At 53.0% G+C, this 20,880-nt stretch overlaps 1 protein-coding gene across 1 annotated transcript in view; it reads right to left on the minus strand.

Annotated features, from left to right (window-relative positions):
* Positions 1 to 1,746: 1,746 nt before the first annotated feature.
* The window catches only part of VWA5B1 (von Willebrand factor A domain containing 5B1), a 72,555-nt gene continuing 53,421 nt past the window's right edge, over positions 1,747 to 20,880 (minus strand). Inside the window, exons 13-22 of the mRNA XM_045298942.1 lie at positions 19,960 to 20,140; positions 18,610 to 18,806; positions 14,387 to 14,588; positions 13,667 to 13,969; positions 8,402 to 8,539; positions 6,766 to 6,897; positions 5,766 to 5,840; positions 5,112 to 5,172; positions 3,856 to 3,973; positions 1,747 to 2,238 (exon numbers count right to left, since the gene is read on the minus strand). Coding sequence (XP_045154877.1) covers positions 1,747 to 2,238; positions 3,856 to 3,973; positions 5,112 to 5,172; positions 5,766 to 5,840; positions 6,766 to 6,897; positions 8,402 to 8,539; positions 13,667 to 13,969; positions 14,387 to 14,588; positions 18,610 to 18,806; positions 19,960 to 20,140 — 1,899 coding nt within the window. The remainder of the gene's footprint in view (positions 2,239 to 3,855; positions 3,974 to 5,111; positions 5,173 to 5,765; positions 5,841 to 6,765; positions 6,898 to 8,401; positions 8,540 to 13,666; positions 13,970 to 14,386; positions 14,589 to 18,609; positions 18,807 to 19,959; positions 20,141 to 20,880) is intronic.

The raw sequence follows: 20,880 nt of genomic DNA on the forward strand, positions 1-20,880 counted from the left end.
CGAGGACCCTATGGTTGGGGTAGGGGTGGGTGGTGTGGACAGGGGTGGGGCAGGATTCTATCTTGTCTTTAACGCTTCCTCCTTCCCTTTGGGTGGGCTGGCTGGCTGCTTGTGAAACAAGTCGTGTGTGGGCCTCTCCAGGGAGGGTCTGTCGCAAGGTACGGGGTTGGAGTCCTAGGGTAAGAAGGGACCACCTCCTGGGGGCCTGCCTCTTCTCCTTCATCTCTCCCCCACCTGCCTAAAGACTGGAGCATTCCTAGAATCTTGAGGAGACCCAGGCGTGTCTCCTTGAGGAAAGAGCTCTTTGGGGCCCTTCCCACCAGGAGCCCACATCCACCTCCTCTGGATAATAATATTGTGACAGGGCCTTGGGGTGCACAGCAGGTAGGGGCTCTGGCTGGGGCCCGAAGCCGGTGGGCTTTTCAGTTAAGAGCGCTTTCTGTCCCAAAGGCTCCCTCACTGCCATCGAGTCAATGCGGACTCACAGGGACCTGCGGTGGGTTTCCAAGACACCGACTGTTGACAGGAGTTGAAGGCCCAGTCTTTCTCCCGTGGAGCTGCCAGTGATTTAGAACTGCCGACCATGCAGATCACAGCCCGATGTGTAACCACTACACCTGGCAGCCCCCAGCCCCCAAACTCCACTCTGTCCCGGAGTTGATTCTGACTCACAGTGACCCGATAGGGCATACAGAACTGGCCCTGGGAGTTTGAGGGCTCTAACTCTTCCCGGGAGTAGAAAGCCTCCTCTCTCCTGCGGAGGAGCTGATGGTTTTGAACCGCTGGCCTTGCAGTTAGCGACTCAACTCATACCCCACCACATCCCCAGGGCCTCTCACAATGGTGTAGCCAGAGAGGGCCACCACTGTCCCAGAATGCAATGCACATGGAGGGACTTTTGTAGTCCCTCAGCATCAGTGGATGGAGTTCGATTTACCCAGTTCCTGGAAACGTACAAATGATTTCAGATCTTATCCGATGTCTTCACTGACTTCTGTGGCCATGCCTAGTCTTTCGGAAGATTTTTTTTTTTTTTCACAGACTGCTGCTTAAATCTAACACCTTAGCTTGCAAGACGCCTCCCCTTATCCTGCCCACCTCTGCTTCTTGGCTAGGAAGCCGCAAATAATCTGCAAGCCAACACTGCCTGCCCTAAGGGAGCATCCCAGCCAAACAAAAGCCCTCCGAGGGCGGCCCTCGTAAAGTGTTGGACGGGTGCTCTCTAATGTCCGTAAATGGGATTCAGGGGTCCTCCTGTCACCATGGAGACAAGTGCTTATCCCCCCATGCAATGGGCAGAGGCGCTTGCTGGGCCTAGAGGTAAGCTTGCTGGTCTTATGACGTACAGCCTCTGGGTTCTCTCAGTTCCCATCGAGAGAATCTAGGCCTCACTTGTCTCCCTCCCCATCCCCAAGGCAGTGAAACCCCAGGGCTTCAGAGAGAAAGCAAAAATCCCTGCTGTCCTAACAGGAAGGATGCTTTGAAGCATCCCGTGACCTGGTCCAGCTCCCCGCCCCCCACTCTGACTTTACAGATGGAGAGGCCGAGGCCTACACAGTGGGCAGAGGCTGGCCCCCTGTTGTCCTGCTAGTGGGTGGCAAAGTTGGGGTCCAACTCAGACCTCCTGACCTCCAGTCCAGAGCTCTTTCCAACAACCAGTATGTCGACTGCTGCTGAAAACGCTCCCCGACCAGGCCCGCATGTCCCCTTTCAGCACCCGCACCCCCACCCGCCTCTCTGGGCCCCCTATGCGTATTTCGGGTCATAGCAGAGCATGTTGAGCTCCAGGTTCTCGTGCCAGTGCCGCAGGAGCACAAAGAGCTGGCGGCCCGCGGCGCGGAGCGCGCTCTGCGAGTGGTTCTCCGGCACCTTCTGCTGCTCCAGCCAGGAGCTGGCCTTGGCGGCCACCAGCTCCCACTCAATGAAGTATGCGGCCGAGCTGTGCTCCAACCAGGCCAGAGCCACCACGGTGGCCCACAGCTTTCCCAGCTGCTCCACTCGGGCCCTCGGCTCCAGGTCCAGGGGCTCCAGGGAGGAGCTGTCGCAGGAGTGGGGCTGAGGTGAGGTTCTGCCACACAGCTGGGGACTGAAGCTCACGGACTCAGGCTGGCGGGCAGTGAGGGACACTCGGTGGCAGGCGAAGGGGGACGTCCACTTGAGCTTCTCCATGGGGATGTGGGTGGCCTCACAGAAGGCTTGATTGAGCAGGAAGGCTCCTGAGGCCAGCTGCAGAGACACCTGTGGGGAACGGGGGGAGGCATTCAGTGGGCCCCCAATATTTTCACCCTGGGAGCTCCCATACCACACAGAAGCCAAGGCCCACATCTACCCCCCTCCCCTCGGGGAGTAGCGGGATTCCTGGCGGCACACCTCCACCCTCTACTCCACGGGCACTTCAAGCTCATCAGCTCCAAACTCCCCCCAGGTCTTTCGGGTGGATCCAGCTGGGCCAGGAGGCTGTCCTCGGCTGGTCAGCAGCTTCTGGGCAGCACAGTCCCTCCCTGGCCCTGCACCAGTCAGGTCTTATCAGGCCCACTTTCTAAGGCGGCTGGAGCCCACTACTTGCCTCTTCATACTCTCCTGGCCTCTAGGTACCCCCTCTGCCCAATACACCTTTAGGGGATCCATTGGGATCATTGTAAGGTCTCGATCCCATTGCCCTTTGACTTAAATCAGTTCAGTGGCTTCATCTTTCTCTTCAAGTGGATCTAAACTCCGACTTACAAAGCTCTGCAGTGACCGGGCTTTGGCTCATGCTTGTCAGTCCCCTGCCCCACACGCCATTCCCCAGCCAGCAGAGCTGGCTCACTCTCCTCGCTTGGCCCACGCTGTGACTGCTCCTCCTCCAGGTCTCACCTTAACCTTTCCCTCCTTCGAGAAACCATGCTTGGTTCGTCCTCGACCTCAAGTGGGCCTAAGGGGCCTGCCCCTCTGCTCTCCCTCACCAAACGGACTTCTCCGGTCCTTGTCTGTATCCCCACTGGACCCTGAATGCCAGGAGAGCAGGGGTGGCATCTAGTGCCAGGTGGCCTCCCCAGGGCCTGGCATGGTGGTGTGGCTGCCTGTGCTGCGCTCTGTAGCCCCGGATAGCTGGGAATTTAAAATCACAACACACGCAGGAACAGAGCTGCGCAGACAAGTTCAGGTTGCACCCTCGACTCGGCGGGCGGGCCCCAGAGATGAGCAGGGCGAGGCTCCCCTGCTCCTCATTTGAGAGAAGCTCCCTCCTGACCTGGTGGTCTGTCCCACCACAGGCGGAAGGGGACACCTGTGAGACATGTGCTCAGCAGGGGCCCCATCTCTGGGATGTTAATTTTGCTTGCTTTTGGGTCCTTTGAAGGCTCATGTTTATAGACTGAAGAACAGACCCACTGCTAGAGCGTGCAGAAGGATGAGAAATTTCCTGTGACTTTTGCAATCTGCAGACTGCAAAGAATATTTGTGGTACTTGACCTGGCTTCTAGCAGTGCCCCTAGGTTCCTGCGAACTCTCGCTGCCCTACTGGCTATTTGGGTGGAAAGGTCTAGAGCAGTGGTTCTCAACTTTCCTAATGCTGCAACCCTTTCATGCAGTTCCTCATGTGGTGGTCACCCCCCAACCACAAAATTATTTTCGTTGCTACTTCCTGTCATTTTGCTACTGTGATGAATCAGCGACCCCTGTGAAAGGGTTGTTCGACCCCCAAAGGGGTCGCGGCCCACAGGTTGAGAACCGCTGCCCTAGAGCATTCAGCACTCAGGGGACTTAGCCTCGAAGACCAAGATCTTCTTCATTTGGGGGAGGGGGAGCTGGCGGGGGCTCCAGGAAGGTTCCACGGCTTTGGGGCAGCTGAGGCTTGGGGTGTGGGGCACTCACCAGTGGCACGTAGTCCAGATGCTGGCTCACTGAGGGGGGCTCTGGAGGCTTGCTCAGTGGTTTCCCCAGGAAGCTCCTGGCTGCTCGAGTCAGCAGCCGGGACTTGTTGAGATTCAGTCTGTGTGTGGGGAGCAGGGAGGAGTGGTCACAGCTGTCCTGGGGGTGTCCCTGGTCATCCCACCACCGGTGTCCACCCAGAGGCCTCTGAAAGCCAGGGTCAGAAGGGTTCTGACAGATGGCTCAGTCCAACCAGCTCTGCTGGGGGGACTGGGGTCGGGAGTGAGGAGAAGCTACTTGCCCAAAGTCGCCTAGTGAGCTGGTGGCATCCTGGCAGGAGCCAGTGCTCTTTGATGACTCTCCCTCTCTCATTACCTGATTGCTGGAAAACACTCTGGAACCCTTATGTTGGCCAACTGAACTTTTTTTCCCCTCTCACATGTGCATTGGAGTAAATCTGCCGCACGAGCCCTCCCTAGAGTATTGAAAAGCAGGAATGTTGCTTTGAGGACTAAGGTGCGTCTGACCCATGCCATGGCATTTTCAATGGCCTCAGAGGCATGTGGAATTTGGCCCTCGAATAAAGAAGCCCGGAGAAAAACCAAGGCACTTGGATTGCGGGGCCAGAGGTGAATATTGAAAGTACATGGGCCGCCAGAAGCACAGACCGATCTCTCTTGGAAGAAGTAAGGCCAGAGTGGTCCTTGAGGAGAGGATGGCAGGACTTGGTCTTACGTACTTTGGGCATCGTGTCAGGAGACCCCAGTCCCTGGAGAAGGACATCATGCTTGGGAAAGTGGAGGGGTGGTGAAGGAGAGGAGGGAGGCCTCAAGGGGATGGGCTGACCCGGTGGCTGCAACAGTGGGCTCAGGCACCTGCGGGCCCACGCAGCGTTTCACTCTGCTGTGCATCGGGCTGCTCTGGGTTGGAACTGACTGCAACAACACTTTAGAGGCATCACTTATACAAATCCTGTTCCCTATTGGTAACCCTGCTCCGATGCGGCATTGTCCAGCCCTGAGGTCAGGAGAGTCCCGTGCCTGCCTCCCCTGGTCTCTGCATTTGACAGGGATGATGGGGGTGAGGGAGATGAACTGTGTCAGGGGCATGTGAAGTAGTGTCCTGAGCCATCTCTACATTGCCCCATCTTACTGACTTTGTTGAAACATAAGCCTGGACCTGCTTTGGCCTTCCCAGCCACGGACAGCCCCCAGGAAAAGGGGGATGCTGAGCTGACCCTCCATGGGAACCCCACTTACTTGAATCCAAAGAGACTCTCAGGGGTCTTCACAGAAGAAAGGGCGTTGGGGTGTTGGGGACCTGGAGAATCACAGAATGATAACGTTGGGCCCTCACAGATGACCCTGTCCGACCTCTCCTTGCCCGGCTGGGCCAAGAGGCCTGAAGAGGGCTTGCCTATGTCCTTATGTCCCTAGGGGTCCGAGCTAGCCATGATGCTGCTGGGCTGTTCCTAACCCAGCTGGTTGGTATGGGGAGCCACGAAGGGACCCAAATAAGAAACTGACCTGCGTGTCTCCTAGGCAGATGGGCACCGGCAGAAGGTCCCCTGGAAGGTTTCCTGTGAGGTCTTGTGGCAGCTCTATGTCACCCTCCCTCAGCACAAAATGAGGACATTTCATATCCCTGGGAGGCTGCTGCTGGATTCTGGGAATGAGGTAGCAGACTGTTCCCTCTGCTGGACTTGGGATGCCTGAGTCCAGACCCAGCTCTGCCATTCACATGCTGGGGGACCCCTCCGAGCCTCCGTTGCCTCATCTTTAAATCAGGGGCAGGCCTATTGACCTGTCCCAGGGCGGTGCTGAGGAAATGGTGTCCTGGGGATCTTGCTGGAGGACAGGCACTGTCCCACCTCCGTGTGCAGTCCCCGGAGCTGTTACTCACTGCTCACTCACCCTCGGGAGCTGCATCCTTCTGGAAACTGGGCTGCGAGGCACTGCCCACAGACGAGGCCGGGTGCTCCTCCAGGCCTGCAACACGGGAAGCCGGTGATGCTGGGCCCTCCCTTCCCCCCCTTCTTACCTCCCACCACCCCTAAGAGAGTGAGGGTCTCCAGCCACAGTTCCTAAGGGGTGGGATGTGGGGGAGGGGGGAAGAGGGAGGAGGATGGGTGATGCTTTGCTCTTTGCTACCCCCTCCCCCCGCCACACATGCTGTCAGGTGCCTGGGAGGACTCAGGTTGTGGGCAGAGAACAGCCCCTGGGGTTGGCTGATCTTGAAAAAGGGGAGAGGAGGATTGGGTTTAGGGATTGAATTGTGTTTCCCAAACACACGTGGAGGTCGGTCATAAGGTCCCATGCCTGTGACCGTGGCCCGATCTGGAAATGAAGTTGTGTTACGTGGATGATGGGTCCCGAACCTAAGTCCTTCAGAGAAGTGACACAGAAAGCCACACACACAGGGGAGGAGGCCACGAGAGGTTCTGTGTCCCAGCTCCGGAAAGCTGAGAAAGGCGCAAGGCTGCAGAAGCTGACAGAGACAAGGCCCCCCCCACCCCCACTTTCCCGCCCCAGAGCTGACCGAGTGAGGGTGAGCCAGCATAGCCCTGGTTATGGGGTCTTGAAGTCCATCTCTCATCTCCACACTAGACGAGAATAAACTCCTGTTCTTCACAGCCGCCTGCGTGTGGGGTTTGCTACGGCTGTCCCAGGCCACCAGGACAGGTGGGTGAGCAAGGGGGCAGGGAGGAGGTGAGCCTCTCTCGCTCTTGCCAAGGCTGTACAGATGGTGGCATGATTGGGTGGCGCTGAGCCCTTCTGCGTCTTGGGCTTCAGAGACCTTGGGTGGTCTGGCCCGGACCAGGGGCTCAGAGTGCAGAGGACTCTGGTTCTTGGGCAGGAAGCTGCAGTCACCTCACACAGGCCCAGGCTTTTGAACGGGGCACAAATGACTTACTTAGGTTTTGAAATTCGCCACCTTCTGCTGCAGATTCTTCACTGAACCTCATCTGGGGCCGTCCGAAGCTGGCAGAGGTATCTCTTAGATGTCGGCTCAGGACCCGTGAGCTGGACATCCGATAGGCAGCACCTGCACAGAGGACAAGAAGGGGTCAGCTGGATCCAGATGTCTCCGCCCTTTGTCTCTTCTTCCAGACTGACAGACATGTTCTGTTTTTCACCTTTGAATCATCCAAAGGTGGGAAGGCACAGTACAAAGTTAGGCGACCAGCCTTGATGTCAGAAAGACCGGGGTGTGAATCCCAGCCCCGTCTCTTACTAGCCAGGCAGGCTGATGAAGGACTCTGAGCCTCCGTTTCTTTATCTGGAAAATGGGGACAATAACACTACCTTGCCTGGTAGATACGACTGTTGAGATAATGGTCAGAAAGAAGCATTGGTCTCTAGCAGTCAAAAGGCAGGGTCCCCCATTTGCTGTCTGAGAGACCTGGGTTCAACGCCCCCTGCCCCCCCCCCCCTCGCCCAATAGGGAAAGCCTCTGAAGTTAGCCCCCGGGCATGCTCAATGGAGATAGAAGGGAGATAAAGCCACAGAGCCCGGAGCCTCAGGGTCCTGAGAACCCTACTCTCCGTCTCACATACTTTGGACCTGCTACCAGGAGGGGCAGCACCCTAGAGAAGGACATTGTGCTTGGTAAAGTCAAGGGTCAAGGGAAAAGAGGAAGGGCCTCCACAAGATGGATTGACACGCTGGCTGCAGCTGTGAGCTCCATCCAACATGGCAACGATGGTGACTGTGACGATGCCCAGGACCAGGCAGTGCTTCCTGCTGAGGCGCACAGGGTCGGGCTATGAGTCACAGCAAAGTAGACAGCACCCACGACAGCAGCCCGAGGTTACTACGACTTCTATCCACTGATAGAACGTGGGTTTCGGGCCTGGGGAGGCTGTGCATCACCGTCCGTTCTCTGAGTCTCAATGTAGATTGATGCACAGAAGGCTCCGAGAAGTCCCGCTGTAAAGAAAGCTTTGGAATGTTCTTTACTCTCATGCTCCCCAAATGTATTTCCTAATCTGGTTTTTCCCATGTTGGTGCTGAATGCCACTTAGCAGGAAACAGGACGAGGTTTCCAATTCCGGGGAGTGTACATTGGGCAGGGCTGGTCCAGAGCCTGGGGCCTTTGGGATTTAGGTTACGATGCGGGCCAGGTTCTTAACCACCCCAGGCTGTGACAGATAGGGGGGGGCGGGGGGGAGAGGAGATGCTTTGTGGGGCAATGGTCTGGGTTAGAGAGCTGCTGGCCTGAACCTGGAAGGAGAGTAATTGAGGGCAAGAGAGAGTGGAATGAGTTTTTGATTATTTGGTATTTATTTATTTTGTAATTTCTACAGTGGACACATAGAATAAAATCATTCTCATAGGGTAAAAGGGAGTGGGGTGGTTTCACGCCTTGGGCAGAGCAGTGGGAGGGGGGGTCCATGTGCCCTCCCCAATGACGCCCATACTATCCCTGTCCCCAGTGGGCTTTTCTGCTCCCAGGTCCTTCCTTGCAAGCCTCCTTTTTATCTCAGGCCCCCTCCTCCACAGGGGCTGTGTGGCCCTCAGAAGTAACCGGGGCTACCTGCAGCGCTTACCAGAGTTGGGGTACTCCACCACCATAGGCAGGTACCGGCTCTGGCTCATGTCCACCGGTACGAAGGTGGTGTACTTGCTGATGATGTTGCAGGCCTTGCTGGTGTGCACAGCGTTCACCTGGTAGCGCCGGCTGGATCCTGTGGAGGGAGAAGCTGGTGTGTCCACCCTGGCTCAGACATGGAAGCTCTGGAAGCTAAAGACCAGGCTAGAACGGTGGTCCCATCTCTGAGATTAAATGAGCCTATCAGACCGAGGGTTTGCCAACCCGCCAATTCAGCATCTGAATAACGATGATAACGAACATGATTGATCTCCATCATCATTCCATAGAATCAAAGACTCGAATGTACAATGGTAAGATACTATCTCAGAATAAAAGCTGCTTCCCTTAAAGAAGTGTGTGTTATGAAAGCCCCGTGTGTGAGCTGTGGTTTTCTTTTCATTTCGCAGCCATGTGATGAGAACCTTGCTGCGGGCCTTCCCAGGTCCCCTGACTGCTAGGTGGGACCCACTGGGCCATTTCATTGCAGAGAAGACTGACAATCAGAGAGGGAGCATGGCGTGTGCAGGGTCACCCAGCAAGGCAATAATGGACCTGAGACCAAGACTCAGGTGTCCCTGGCCACCGAGTCCAGCTCTTTGCACTCAGCACACACACACACACACACACACACACACACACACACACACACACTGTCTCCTTGGCTCGCTGCCTTCCAGAGGGCTGTGAGGCGTCCAGGACAGACAAGCCGCTGGTAAACTGTAAGGCGACATGTTCACGGAGAGAAAAGAAACCTCCATCTTATACAAAAATACAAGTCATATAAAATTTCACATCGACAACATATTACTCTGTAAGTAAAACGCGAAACTTCTAATAATATAAAAGACCATGTATATATATTTCTACCGCCCATCTGTCAGTTTGTCCTCCTGGGCTGGCTTGCCTGCTGCTGTGATTTGGGAAGTGAAGCCCCGGATTGTAAATACAAGCCTGTGGTGGACAGGTCGCAGCAGAGCGTTCAGCGAGGACCGATTTGGAAGGAAGGCTGGGGGATGCGTGTCTGCACGGCAGGACTGTGTGCACCTGGCTGGCTTGGGGCATGTGAGGAGGAAGCAGTCCCTACAGGAGGGCGTGGTATTTGATGGAGTCGAGGGCAAGGGCGAGGGAGGCCCTCCTCCAGGTGAATTGGCACAGGGACCACAACTCGAACACCCTAGGCTGGCACATGCCAGGGCGGGCCAACGTCTCGTGCAGTTGTCCCTGCGAGCTTGAGACCGCTCGAAGGCAGCTGTTGGCCGTGGCTGTTGAGTCGGTTTTGACTGAGGGGGACCCAGCGGGTGCAGAGTCGAACTGCCCCATAGGGTTTTCTGAGCTGTGACCTTTCAGAAGTGGATTGCCAGATCCATCTTCCCCGGTGCCTCTTGGTGGGTTCGAACTGCCAACCTTTCAGCTAGTCGTCAAGGCTTAAAGGTTTGCACCATCCACGAGACTTTCTACTCCTGTAGAGAGGTCCAACCTTGGAAGCCCACAGGGGCAATTTGACAGGGTCATCTGCCCTATAGGGTCACTATGAGTCAGTATCAACTCGCTGGCAGGGAGTTGGCTTTGGTTTGGAAGGACCTATGAGATCAAGTCTAGATCTATCTATGTAGGGCTCCATCCTATATCTGCCCCAATTGCTGGACTAAATTAGCTGCCCTCACCATCCTGGCCATTTTGTACGATGCCAGGAAGGACAAATTGAAGAGGAAGAACATCACATTGGCCATTAAAGAGAATATTCCAAGAGCTACCCTGAATGACACTGTTGTCAGTGATAGGATAATATCTATATTCCTGCCAGGAAGACCAGCTAGTACAGCTATCCTTTAAGTTTATGCAACAACCACTAGTGCTGCGGATGAGGAAATAGATTTTTACCAGCTTTTGCCATCTGAAACAGATCACATGCAATCAAGACGCGTTGAAAATTATTGGTGATCGGAAGGTGGAGATTGGAAACAAAGGATCAATTGTTGGAAAATATGGCTTTGGTGACAGCAGTGACCAAGGATCATATGATAGAATCTTGGAAGACAAATTACTTAGTCATTGCAAATATTGAAAAATGACAGCTGTACCCGTGGACCATGTCAGATGTAATATAACACATACATCGACCATGTCTGTGGAAAGAGACAATGGAGAAAGATCAGTCATCCATCAGAACAAGGTCAGGGGCTGACTGCAGCACAGTGACCACCCAATTGCTCATAGGCAAGTTCAAGTTGCAGCTGAAGAAAATTAAAACAAGTCCGTGAGCGTCAAAACACAGCCTTGAATATATCCTACCTGGCTTTGAGAGCATCTCAGGAATAGATTTGGCAAATGGAACATTAATGGCAGGAGAGCGGATGAGCTGTGGAATGACATCAAGAGCATCCTACATGAAGAACCCAAAAGGTCATTACAAAGACAAGAAAGACAGACAAGACAGATGTCAGGTGAGACTCTGAAATTTGCTCTTGGGTGTAGAGAAGCTTAATCAAAAGGAAGAGATGATGTAGTCAAAGAGCTGAACAGAAGATTTCAAAGGGTGGCTAAGGAAGACAACGTATTATCATGAAATGTTCACAGAGCTGGAGCAGGAAAACCAAAAGGAATGAACACGTTTGGTGTTTCTTCAGCTGAAAGGACTGAAGAAAACATTCAACCCTCGAGTTGCAATATTGAAGAGTTCTATGCACAAAATATGGAATGACACAAGAAACACCAAAAGAAGATGGAAGTAGCACACAGAGTCAGTGTACCAAAAGGAATTGGTCGACATTCAACCATTTCAGGTGGTAACCTAAGATCAAGGACCGATGGAAAAGTCCAAGATGCATTGAAGGCATTGACCTAAAACGAGACTCCCAGAATGGGTGGAACACCAATGGAAACATTTCCAGAGCTGTGTGCAGCACTGGAGACACCCACTTGTCGATGGCCAGAAACCCAAACAACCATCTACCTAGTTAACCTAATGGGACCATCCCATGTTCACGGCCGTCCAAAGAAAGCAACCCAACAGAATGTGGAAATCATCAAACATTAATATCACATACAAGTAAAATTTTTCTGAAGGTAATTAAAACAAACAAAAACCGGTTGCAGCAGTAGATCAACAGGGAGCTGCCAAGGATTTTGGCCAGATTCAGAACAGAATGTGGAATAAGAGATATCATTGCTGATATCAGATGGCTGAAAGTAGAGAATAATACCCCAAAGATAATACCTGTGCTTTTGACTATGCAAAGGCATTCAGCTGTGTGGATCAGAACAAACTGTGGATAACGTTCTGAAGAATATGAATTCCAGAACACTTGACTGTGCTCCTGTGGAGCCTGTGCCACCTGTGGTCGACCAGGAGGCACTCGTGTCAATGGAACAAGAGGATGCTGAATGTTGAAAACCACGAAAGGTATGTGTCAGGATTGTATCCTTTTACTATGCTTATTTGACCCGTCCAGAGCACATCAGGGTGGAAATTGGACTGTAAGAAGAAGATGAGGCATCAGGATCGGAGGAAGACTCATTAACTACCTTCCATATGCAGATGTCACAACCTCGCTGGCTGAAAGTGAAGAGGACTTGAAGCCCTTGCTGATGAACATCAGAGACTGCAGCGTGCTGTACCGATTACAACTCAATGCAAAGAAAACAAAACGTCCCACAACTAGACCAATAGATAGAATCATGGTAAGTGGAGAACAGATTGAAATTGTCAAGGATTTCATTGACTTAGACTCACAATCAACAGTCAAGGAAGCAGCAGTCAAGAGATCAAACGGCATGTTGCATCGGACAAATCGGTGGCCAAAGCGCTATTTAAATGGCTGAGGAGCAAAGATGTGACTCTGAAGATGGAGGTGCACCTGACCCAAGCCATGGTCTTTCCAATGGCCTCATATGCCCGTGAGCCAATGCTGGACTATGAATAAGGGGAATCAAGAAAGAATCGGTGCATGTGGATTATGGTGCGGGTGAAGAATATCATCAACTATACCACAGATTGCCTAAAGAACAACCAATCTGTCTGGGAAAAGTACAGCCAGGATGCGTCTTAGAAAAGAGGCTGGCTGGGACTGCATTTCACACTGCATACATGCCATCAGTACCAGACTTGGTAAAGCAGAGGGCATCAGAAAAAGAGGAAGACCCTCCACGGGGTGGAGTGGCACAGTGTCCGCAACAATGGGCTTAACAGGCAAGGCGGTGAGGTGGCATAGGACCGGGCAGCGCTTTGTGGTCTCTAGGCTCACCAGCAGCTGGAACCAACTCAGAGCACCTAACCACGATAACCAGCCATCCTGTCACACAGTCTCTTCAATCTCTCTACATCCTGATAGCACTTAGCCCATTGCCATTCAGTAGATCCCAGCTCCTAAGATCCCTGTAGGGCGGTGGTTCGCAGCCTTCCTAATGCCACCACCCTTTAATACCGTTTCTCATATTGTGGTGACCCCCCAACCATAAAATTATTTTTGTTGCAACTTCATAACTGTAATTTTGCTACTGTTGTGAATCGGGCGACCCCTGTGAAAGGACCTGCGGGTTGAGAACCGCTGCTGTAGGGGATATTAGAACCATTCCGTAGGGATTCCTAGCTGTGAATCTTGTTGGCCACATCTTTCTTCGGCGGGACAGCTGGTGGGTGCAAATCGTTAACCTTATGGTTATAGGCCGAGCACTTAAGCAGTGCGCCCCCAGCACTTAGGACAAGCGCCGTCAATGGATTGCTTGTGTAATTCATTATTTGATGAATGCGGCTTTCCTGCTAGCTTGTGTTCAACACCTACGGTAGGGTGGGGGACTGGGGTGCCCCTGTGTCATTTCCTGCGAGGCCAGCGGCATGAGCTAGCCTGGTCCCGACTCCCCATCTGCAATAAGCCTAGAGGGTTCTGTGGGGAAGGCCGCCGTCCAGGAGGAGGGGGACACCTGAAGGGGGGCTGTCGCTGCTCTAGCCCCAGGAGGCGCTGCAGAGGCGAGGCGCTGGGAAGGGAGGAGGAGGGAGAGTTAGAGGAGGGGAGAGAGATGGCTCTGGGGTGGCGTCTGGAACGGACCCGCTTGGAAGGAGGCGATTTGGGGGTGGAGGTCGGGGGGAAGGGGTGCAGGCAAGGGGTGGGATGCAGGGAGGGGGCGGGGAGGGCCCAGGGAAGAAGGGCGGGGCGGGGCTGTGGGGGGTGCCTGACTGCCACGGTCCTCTAGGAGGCTCCGAAGAGGGGGGCCGCCCACTCACCTTGCTCGATCTCGGCCTCGCGCTCCGCCAGCTGCTCGAAGTCGCGGATGACGGCGCGGGCCGCCAGGTGGTGGAAGGTCTCGCTCCAGAGGTCGGCGGCGTCGCGCGGGCCCTCCTGCCCGGCGCCCGGCGGACCCAGCTCGAAGCTCACCTCCCACTGCAGCCTTTGGCGGCCGCGCAGCCCTCGGACCACGGCCTTGCCGACCACTGCGCCTGGGCTGGTGGCACTGCCAGGCTCAGCTGGGGGCTCCCGGGCCTCGTAGCACATCTCGGTCTCGAAGGCAGAGGGGTGGTGGGACGGCTCTGCAGGGGGAGGGGCACGTGGGCCAGGCACCAGGCTGGGGTCCCTTGTCCACCCTGGGGGCACGCCCCCTTTCCCCCTGGCGCAGACACTTCGAGCTAAGCAAGGGCAGCCGGCTCCCCGCGGAGGACAGACGACAGGGGTGACGTGGGGCTGTCCTCGAGAGGAAGCCACTTTCCCTGAAGACGCCGGCCAGGTTGGGGCACCCAGAAGCAGAAAATGCTGCGGCAGGTTCGACACCTGGGAGCCTCACAGACAGCCCCAGGGCCATATTGATTGGGGAAGAGTGCGGTTGGCGATGCCCTCAGTGAGGGTGTGAGCCATGCCCCCTGCCCTCTGGGCCTCCCCCCTGCAGCAGAGCCATAGCCAAGTATTCATCCCTGTCCCAATCAGGCGCTAAGACGCACGTGGGCACTTACCCAGGTCCCCCGGGCTGCGGCGGTCCGGGATGTGTCTCAGGCTGGACCCAGGATTCAGCTCTCTCTTAGGGTTCCAGGCCAGGGGGTCCTGGTCTGAAAGCAGGAAGGGCTGGCAACCTTGAGGTAGCAGAGAGGGCCTGCGGGCTCCTGGGCCCTGGATTTTGGGACCCTGGTTGGAGTCCAGACCACTGTTCAGCAAAGGCTAAGAGGGGCAAGAGGAAGAAGAGGAGGAGGAGGAGGCTGAGCCCAGGTAGCTGGAACCTCCTCCTCTCATCACTCTCCATGTGCCCCACCTCCACCCCTCACTCCCCCAGCCCTCAACTTTGTCCCTGGGTGCCACAGCCCCCTGGGGCATTGTCCCTTTAGGGCCCAGGGACACATGGTCCATGTTCATTACCCAAGAGAAATAAATATCTGCCCAAATAATCCCAAGGCACGGAGTATCACACAACACATGGCATTCTGAACCCACTTTGTCTTTTTGCCACGAAGTTTAAAACTCGGTGTGTAGTTGAAATTATCAACCTTTCCCCTTATGTCTTATCATATGTCATGCTTAGAAAGAGCTCTCAACTTAAGGAAAATTTAAAAAGCTAGATTTTGTGATTTCAATTTTTGCATATTTCTATTTTGCGCTCATTGATCCACACGAAATTAATTTTGGCAATAGGAGATTGGAACCAGCTTTTTAACTTCCTTTTCCAAGTGGCTTAAATCTCAACACGGTTTATTGGATTTGGTTCACTCATTGTGATCTCTGGCTAGCTCATCACTTCCCTAACACCCCCACCCCACCCCCAATGGAGCTCAGGGCAGGTTTGGGCTCTTTGTTTTACTGTGTTGACGTGTTGATTTAATCCACCTAGACTGGACCAATAGGTAACATCATGATCAATGGAGAAAAGATTGACGTTGTCAAGGATGTCATCTTGCTTGGATCCGCGATCAAGGCTCATGGAAGCAGCGGTCATGAGATCAAGTGACACATTGCTTTGGGTAAATCTGCTGCATTAAAAACAACAACACACAAAAGACCCTCATGGCTATCCAATCCATTCCGATTTAGGCAACCCGAAATTCGTTGCATAAGACTTCTTTACTGTGTTGAAAAACGAGCAGGTTACTTTGAGGACTGAGGTGTGCCTGACCCAAGCTGTGGTGTTTTCCACGGCCTCCTGTGCATCTGAACGTTGGACACTGAATAAGGCAGATGGATGAAGAATCCATGCATTTGAATTCTGTGCTGGAGAAGAATGTTGGAAGTCCCACGGACGGCCAAAGAACCAACAGATCTGTGTTGGAACAAGCACAGCCGAGTGCTCTTCGGAGGCAAGGACAGGGACTTGGTCTCGCGTGCTTAGAGACCAGGACCTGAAGAATAACATCATGCTTGGCAAACAGAGGGGCGGCCCAAAAGAGGAGACCTTCAGCAAGCTAGACTGACATCGATGGGCACAAACAGAAGAACGATTGAAGGCATGCTGGCACCAGGCCAGTCAGTGCTTCTTTCTGTTGTACACAGGGTCTCCACGAGTCAGAACCAACCCCATAGCACCTAACGACAACAACAACAACAACAACAAGTTTGGGGCTAAGCTGTCCTGGAGTGCAATGGTTAAGTCCTTGGTAATTTTAATCCATCAGCTGACCTGTGGAAGAAAAGGTTTGCCGAGCTGCTCCCTAGAGATGCCAGGCTTGGAAACTCTTAGGGACAGTTCTACTGTGTCCTATAAGGTCATTATGAATTGGAATTCAGGACAGCACTTAACAACAACATAGTCTTAGAGTGCTGGTACAAATATATATATATATCAAAAGGTAAGTGATACACGGGGAAATATTTTTGAAACACACACGACTGACCAGTTTTAACAAAGTGCTTTTCTACACTAGTGGTGCGTGGGGGAGACACTCAATAGAACAGTGAGTTAGGGCAATAGTGAATTAGGACATTTACATGGAACGAGATAGCAACAAACATTGTCGTCTGCTGTGGTGAAGCAGATTCCCGATTCACAGAGACCCCATGCACAAGGGAATGAAATGCTGCCCCTCCAGCCCCACTGTGAGCCAGAGGATGCTCACTGGATCATTTTCAGGTGGCCAGGCCTTTCTTTGTACTTCGTCTGGAAGTCCCACTGAAAGCCATGCAGCATCATAACAACACACAAGCGCTCCCTGATGGATGGGCAGTAGCTGCACACCAGGGGCATAGACCAGGAATTGAATTTGGGTCTCCCGTATGGAAGATGATAATTCTACAACCGAACCACCCATCAATGATCAAAGCAAGACACTTTTTTCTTAATGTAGATGGCTACTGCTTTCCCACAAATGTGCGCCAGTTTAGACTCCTACCGGCCATGCAGAAAAGACTCCATTTCCAGAGTGGGCCCACGGACATCCAAGTTCCAAACATTTGCTGATCTCCAAGATAACATTCGTATCAAAGCGCACACAGACATTTCTAATTCTTGGCAACCCATGTGTAGCAAAGTCAAACTGGTTTCTTAAGTGTATCCCATGGCTGGTTTTTCAAAAACAGGTCACCAGGCCTTCCTTCCGAGGTATCCCTGGGCAAACTTCCGTTAGCAGCTGAGCTTGTTAACCTTTTGTGGCAGGGACTCCATGTCTCTCAATTGTTGTGGCTGTTGGTCGGAACTCTTGTATTGACTTTCAACTTACAATGGCTCCAAAGGAGAGAGAGCAGAAGTGCCCCATGGGACTTTCGAGGCTGCCATCTCCACAGGAACAGACCGCTAGGCTTTTCTCCCACAGAGCCGCTGGAGGGGGTTTCTGCTCCCTTAGCACCTGAATGCGTGCATGACGAAGGGACTTCATGTCCATCAATCCAATCCCAAACCAAACAAAAACCAAGCTCATTGCTGACTCGTGCCGATGCTGACTCATGGCAACCCTAGAAAACAGAGTAGAACTGCCCCTTTGAGGTCCCAAGACTCAATCTTGATGGGAGTAGAAAGCCTCAACTTTCTCGCAAAGGAGCAGCTAGCGGTTTCAAACCGTTGCCCTTGTGGTTAGTAGCCCATGCATAACCACCTCACCACCAGGTCTCCTCGCGTCCATTGATAAGGGCTGGCAAGTTATGGTACGTCCATGCAAAGTAATAGCACACCGCCCTGCGGAGGAGTAGGGAGGTCTCACTGTACCCATAGGAGGGGAAGATGGCCTGGATGAAACTTATTTTAAAGAGGTATATTGCAATGTTTTGCATCTTGATCGTGGTGAGGGTTACATGAATGTATGCATCAGTCAAGACTCACAGAACAGTTCAACAGAAAGAGTAATTTTACTGTCTGTGAAAAGCAAAGCATTCTTAAAAGATTCTGAAGGAACTGGGGAGCCGTTCTCATATATTATTAAAGGTATATTGATATACACGTGCACATTATGTGTGTGTGCATGTGTAGCATTTCTCCAGAAGAAAACTGGGGACAGGAATGGGGAACACATACTTTGGCTTAACTGTTTGAGTTTGTATTCCAAGCTCTGAGTATGTACTTCTTGTAATTAAACACTGTTGCGTGATTAACAATGAAGTGAGTGTCTCTGGGAGCACAGTAATTATTTGTACCACCCAAGGATTCTGAACCAAGACGTTTCTGTCCACAGAGGTGGAGGTGGAGGTTGAGCACCCCTGGGTTAGCAGGACAGAAGGTGACCATTCCTGTGGGGCTCTAATTCTCAAGCCACTGCAGCCCTGGGTAAATGTCCCACCTGAGGAGGTACAGGGGGAATCGCGTGAGGCCAGGGGACAAGAAAGGGCTTGGAACACACAGGCACTCAGTAGATGGGGATGCTTTCTGCCAGCTGGGAAGAGAAGCCAGCTTGCCTTGAGTTCTCCCATACACAGAGGTCTTACGGGGCCACCATGAGTCAGCTGGACTCCACAGCTATCCCAGGGTGCTGTGGTTTACTGTGAGGCTGGTGTTACGGCATGCATGGCTATCTCTTATTAGTCAACCCCTGGAAGCGTGTTTCACTCACGTATCTGTGCACAGTGAGGGGTGAAATGATCTCATTGACTGTTGGTGCTCCTTATTGGGGGGCTGGGCAGATGAAGGTCCAGAAAAAGACGGGGAGTGACTGACCACCCGGTGTAAGTTGTGGACAGACCTGCCTCATGGATGGAGCAGGGGACACAGCAATCCCCACCCAAGGTCACTCCCACTCCCTCCCCAGCCTGCCTGGTGTGAGTACTGTACCTGTAAGTCGGTCTGCCACCACGAGGCGTCCGTGCTGGGCTGCTGGGCGAGGTCCTGTGGCTTGGCTTTCCGTAGTGGGTATCTCCTGGCCGCTGGAGCTGTGGTGGGGTCACTGGTGGTAGCAGCCCTTGGGGAGGGCTTGGGGTTGGAGATCTGGTTGGTGCTGTATGCCCTCCGTCGCTGGGAGAGGATCAAATCTGGGGGATGGGGGTGGTGATGAGAGGGAAGCCAGCAGGGTGAGGAAAAGGTTGGGGGTGGGAGAGAGGGGTCTTGCAGACAAACTAGATGCCTTCTAGTCCTCACACTTCTACAGCGTTGGCACCCGGAATCTGTGGTCTCTAAGGCCAAGTCCTTTCCTATAAGGACCTCCTCTAAGGATAGGTCCTTTCTTCAAGGCTTTCTGGATTTCTTCTGCCAGCTATGCCTTTTGCTGAGATGGGTTGAAGTAACAGCCACAGCAATGGACTCAAATATACAACCACCATGAACACGGCATAGGACCAGGCAGCGTTTTGCTCTTTTACATATATGGTCACCGTGAGGTGGAGCTGACTCACTCAATGACAAATCACCAACAACCACCACTTCTCTTGAGCTCCATGAGCTTGGCCAAATTGCTTAAGATTAACTGCAAACCTCAGCTTCCTCATCTGTAAAATGGGTACCCATTTCTACAGCTGCTACGTATTCAGTGAGGCTGTTTTAGGAAGGGCGTAACACATAGTAAATGCTCAATAAAAGGTAGTTGCATTAGGTAAATCTGCTGCACAAGACCCCTTTAGAGTATTGGCAAGCAAGGTTGCTAATTGGAAGATTCAAGCCAGGTATTTTCAGGCTATTTGAGTTGTGCCTGACTAAAGCCGGGGAGTTTTCAGTTGCCTCTTCTGCATGTGACAGTTGCGCATTGAATAAAGACAACGGACCAAGCATCGCTGCATTTGAATGGCGGTGCTGGAGAACATTGAACGTGCCGCGGCCTGCTAAAAGGACAAACTGATCTGTCTTGGAAGAAGCACGGTCAGAGTGCTCCTTAGACAAGGATGGCAAGACTTAGTCTCACATACTTGGGGCATGTTGTCAGGAGAGACCAGTCCTTGGAGAAGGATATTGTATTTGGTAAAGAAGAGGGGGAGCCAAAGAGAGGAAGACCCTAAAGGAGATGCGTTGATACCGTGGCCGCCACATGGGATCAAGCCTAGGAATAAATGTGAGGGTGACACAGGACTGGATCATGGTTGGTTCTGTTGTGCAGAGGGTCGCTCTGGGTGGAAACGTACACCCAACAACAACAACAACAACAGGTAGCAGCCAGTGCAGAGGGGGAGCAGGCACCCAGAGCAGGGGGCTCACCGGACTTGGTGGTAGAGTCTCTCCTGGACTGTTGGGCATCTTCTGTCTGCAGGCTGCAGGGTCCCTTCCGGCTGGTGGAGCCCTCTCTGCTGTCTGAGCTGGGCTCTTCGTCCTGGGAGCGGTAGAAGACGGAGCTGGCAGATTCCTGAGAATGCAGCATGCTGTAGCGTCTCCTCTTATCCTGGACAGAAAAAAACGAAGGGCCTGGGAATGAGGCTAAATGTCGGGAAGGACTTCCAGGGGGCAGTAAGGGCTGTGAAAAGAGGGGTGGGGGTTCCATCTTTGAAGAGCCGGTATCACAGGCACGTGTTTTGCTTGCTCAGGGAACTTAGGCAGATGACCAATGGGATTGTCTGTTCCGATCGCTTATGTTCTTTCTATTTTTATTTCTTCATAAGGGCTCAAGGATTGTTTGGGGACTAACTAACCCGTGTTTTGGTGAATCGACTGTGCCATGCACAGAACTGCAAATGCGATCTGACTGTTGTTTCCAACTCCCTATGCTCCCTGCCCCCAGCCTCTATACTGAGGAGTTAATTCTGACTCACAGTGGCCCCACCTGGCAAAGCAGAAATGTCCCATAGGGTTCCCTCCACTGCCATCTTTACATGAGTAGAGTGCTTGGTCTTTTCTCCACTGGGCTGAGAAGAACACTGACCTTTCCGTCAGCAACTGAGAGTTGTAACCACGCCCAGTCTCTTGCCATAACTAACCTTCTTGTAGCTTAAAAGATGTGCCTATCCAGCTATTCCATAGAAGTGGGATGCCACTGATCAAGGGTAATGTAACAAAGAGGAATTGCTGAAACCCTGGTGGAGACTGAACATAATAGTGGGACAGGAGGAAAGTCAAGGGAAATAGAGGAAAGAGCTGGGAGGCAAAGGGCATTTATAGAGGTCTAGATAAAGACATGTACATATG

The sequence above is a fragment of the Echinops telfairi genome, unplaced genomic scaffold, assembly GCF_000313985.2.
Source record: "Echinops telfairi isolate 266 unplaced genomic scaffold, ASM31398v2 ScPeMD7_7457;HRSCAF=8495, whole genome shotgun sequence".
Taxonomy (NCBI): Eukaryota; Metazoa; Chordata; class Mammalia; order Afrosoricida; family Tenrecidae; genus Echinops; species Echinops telfairi.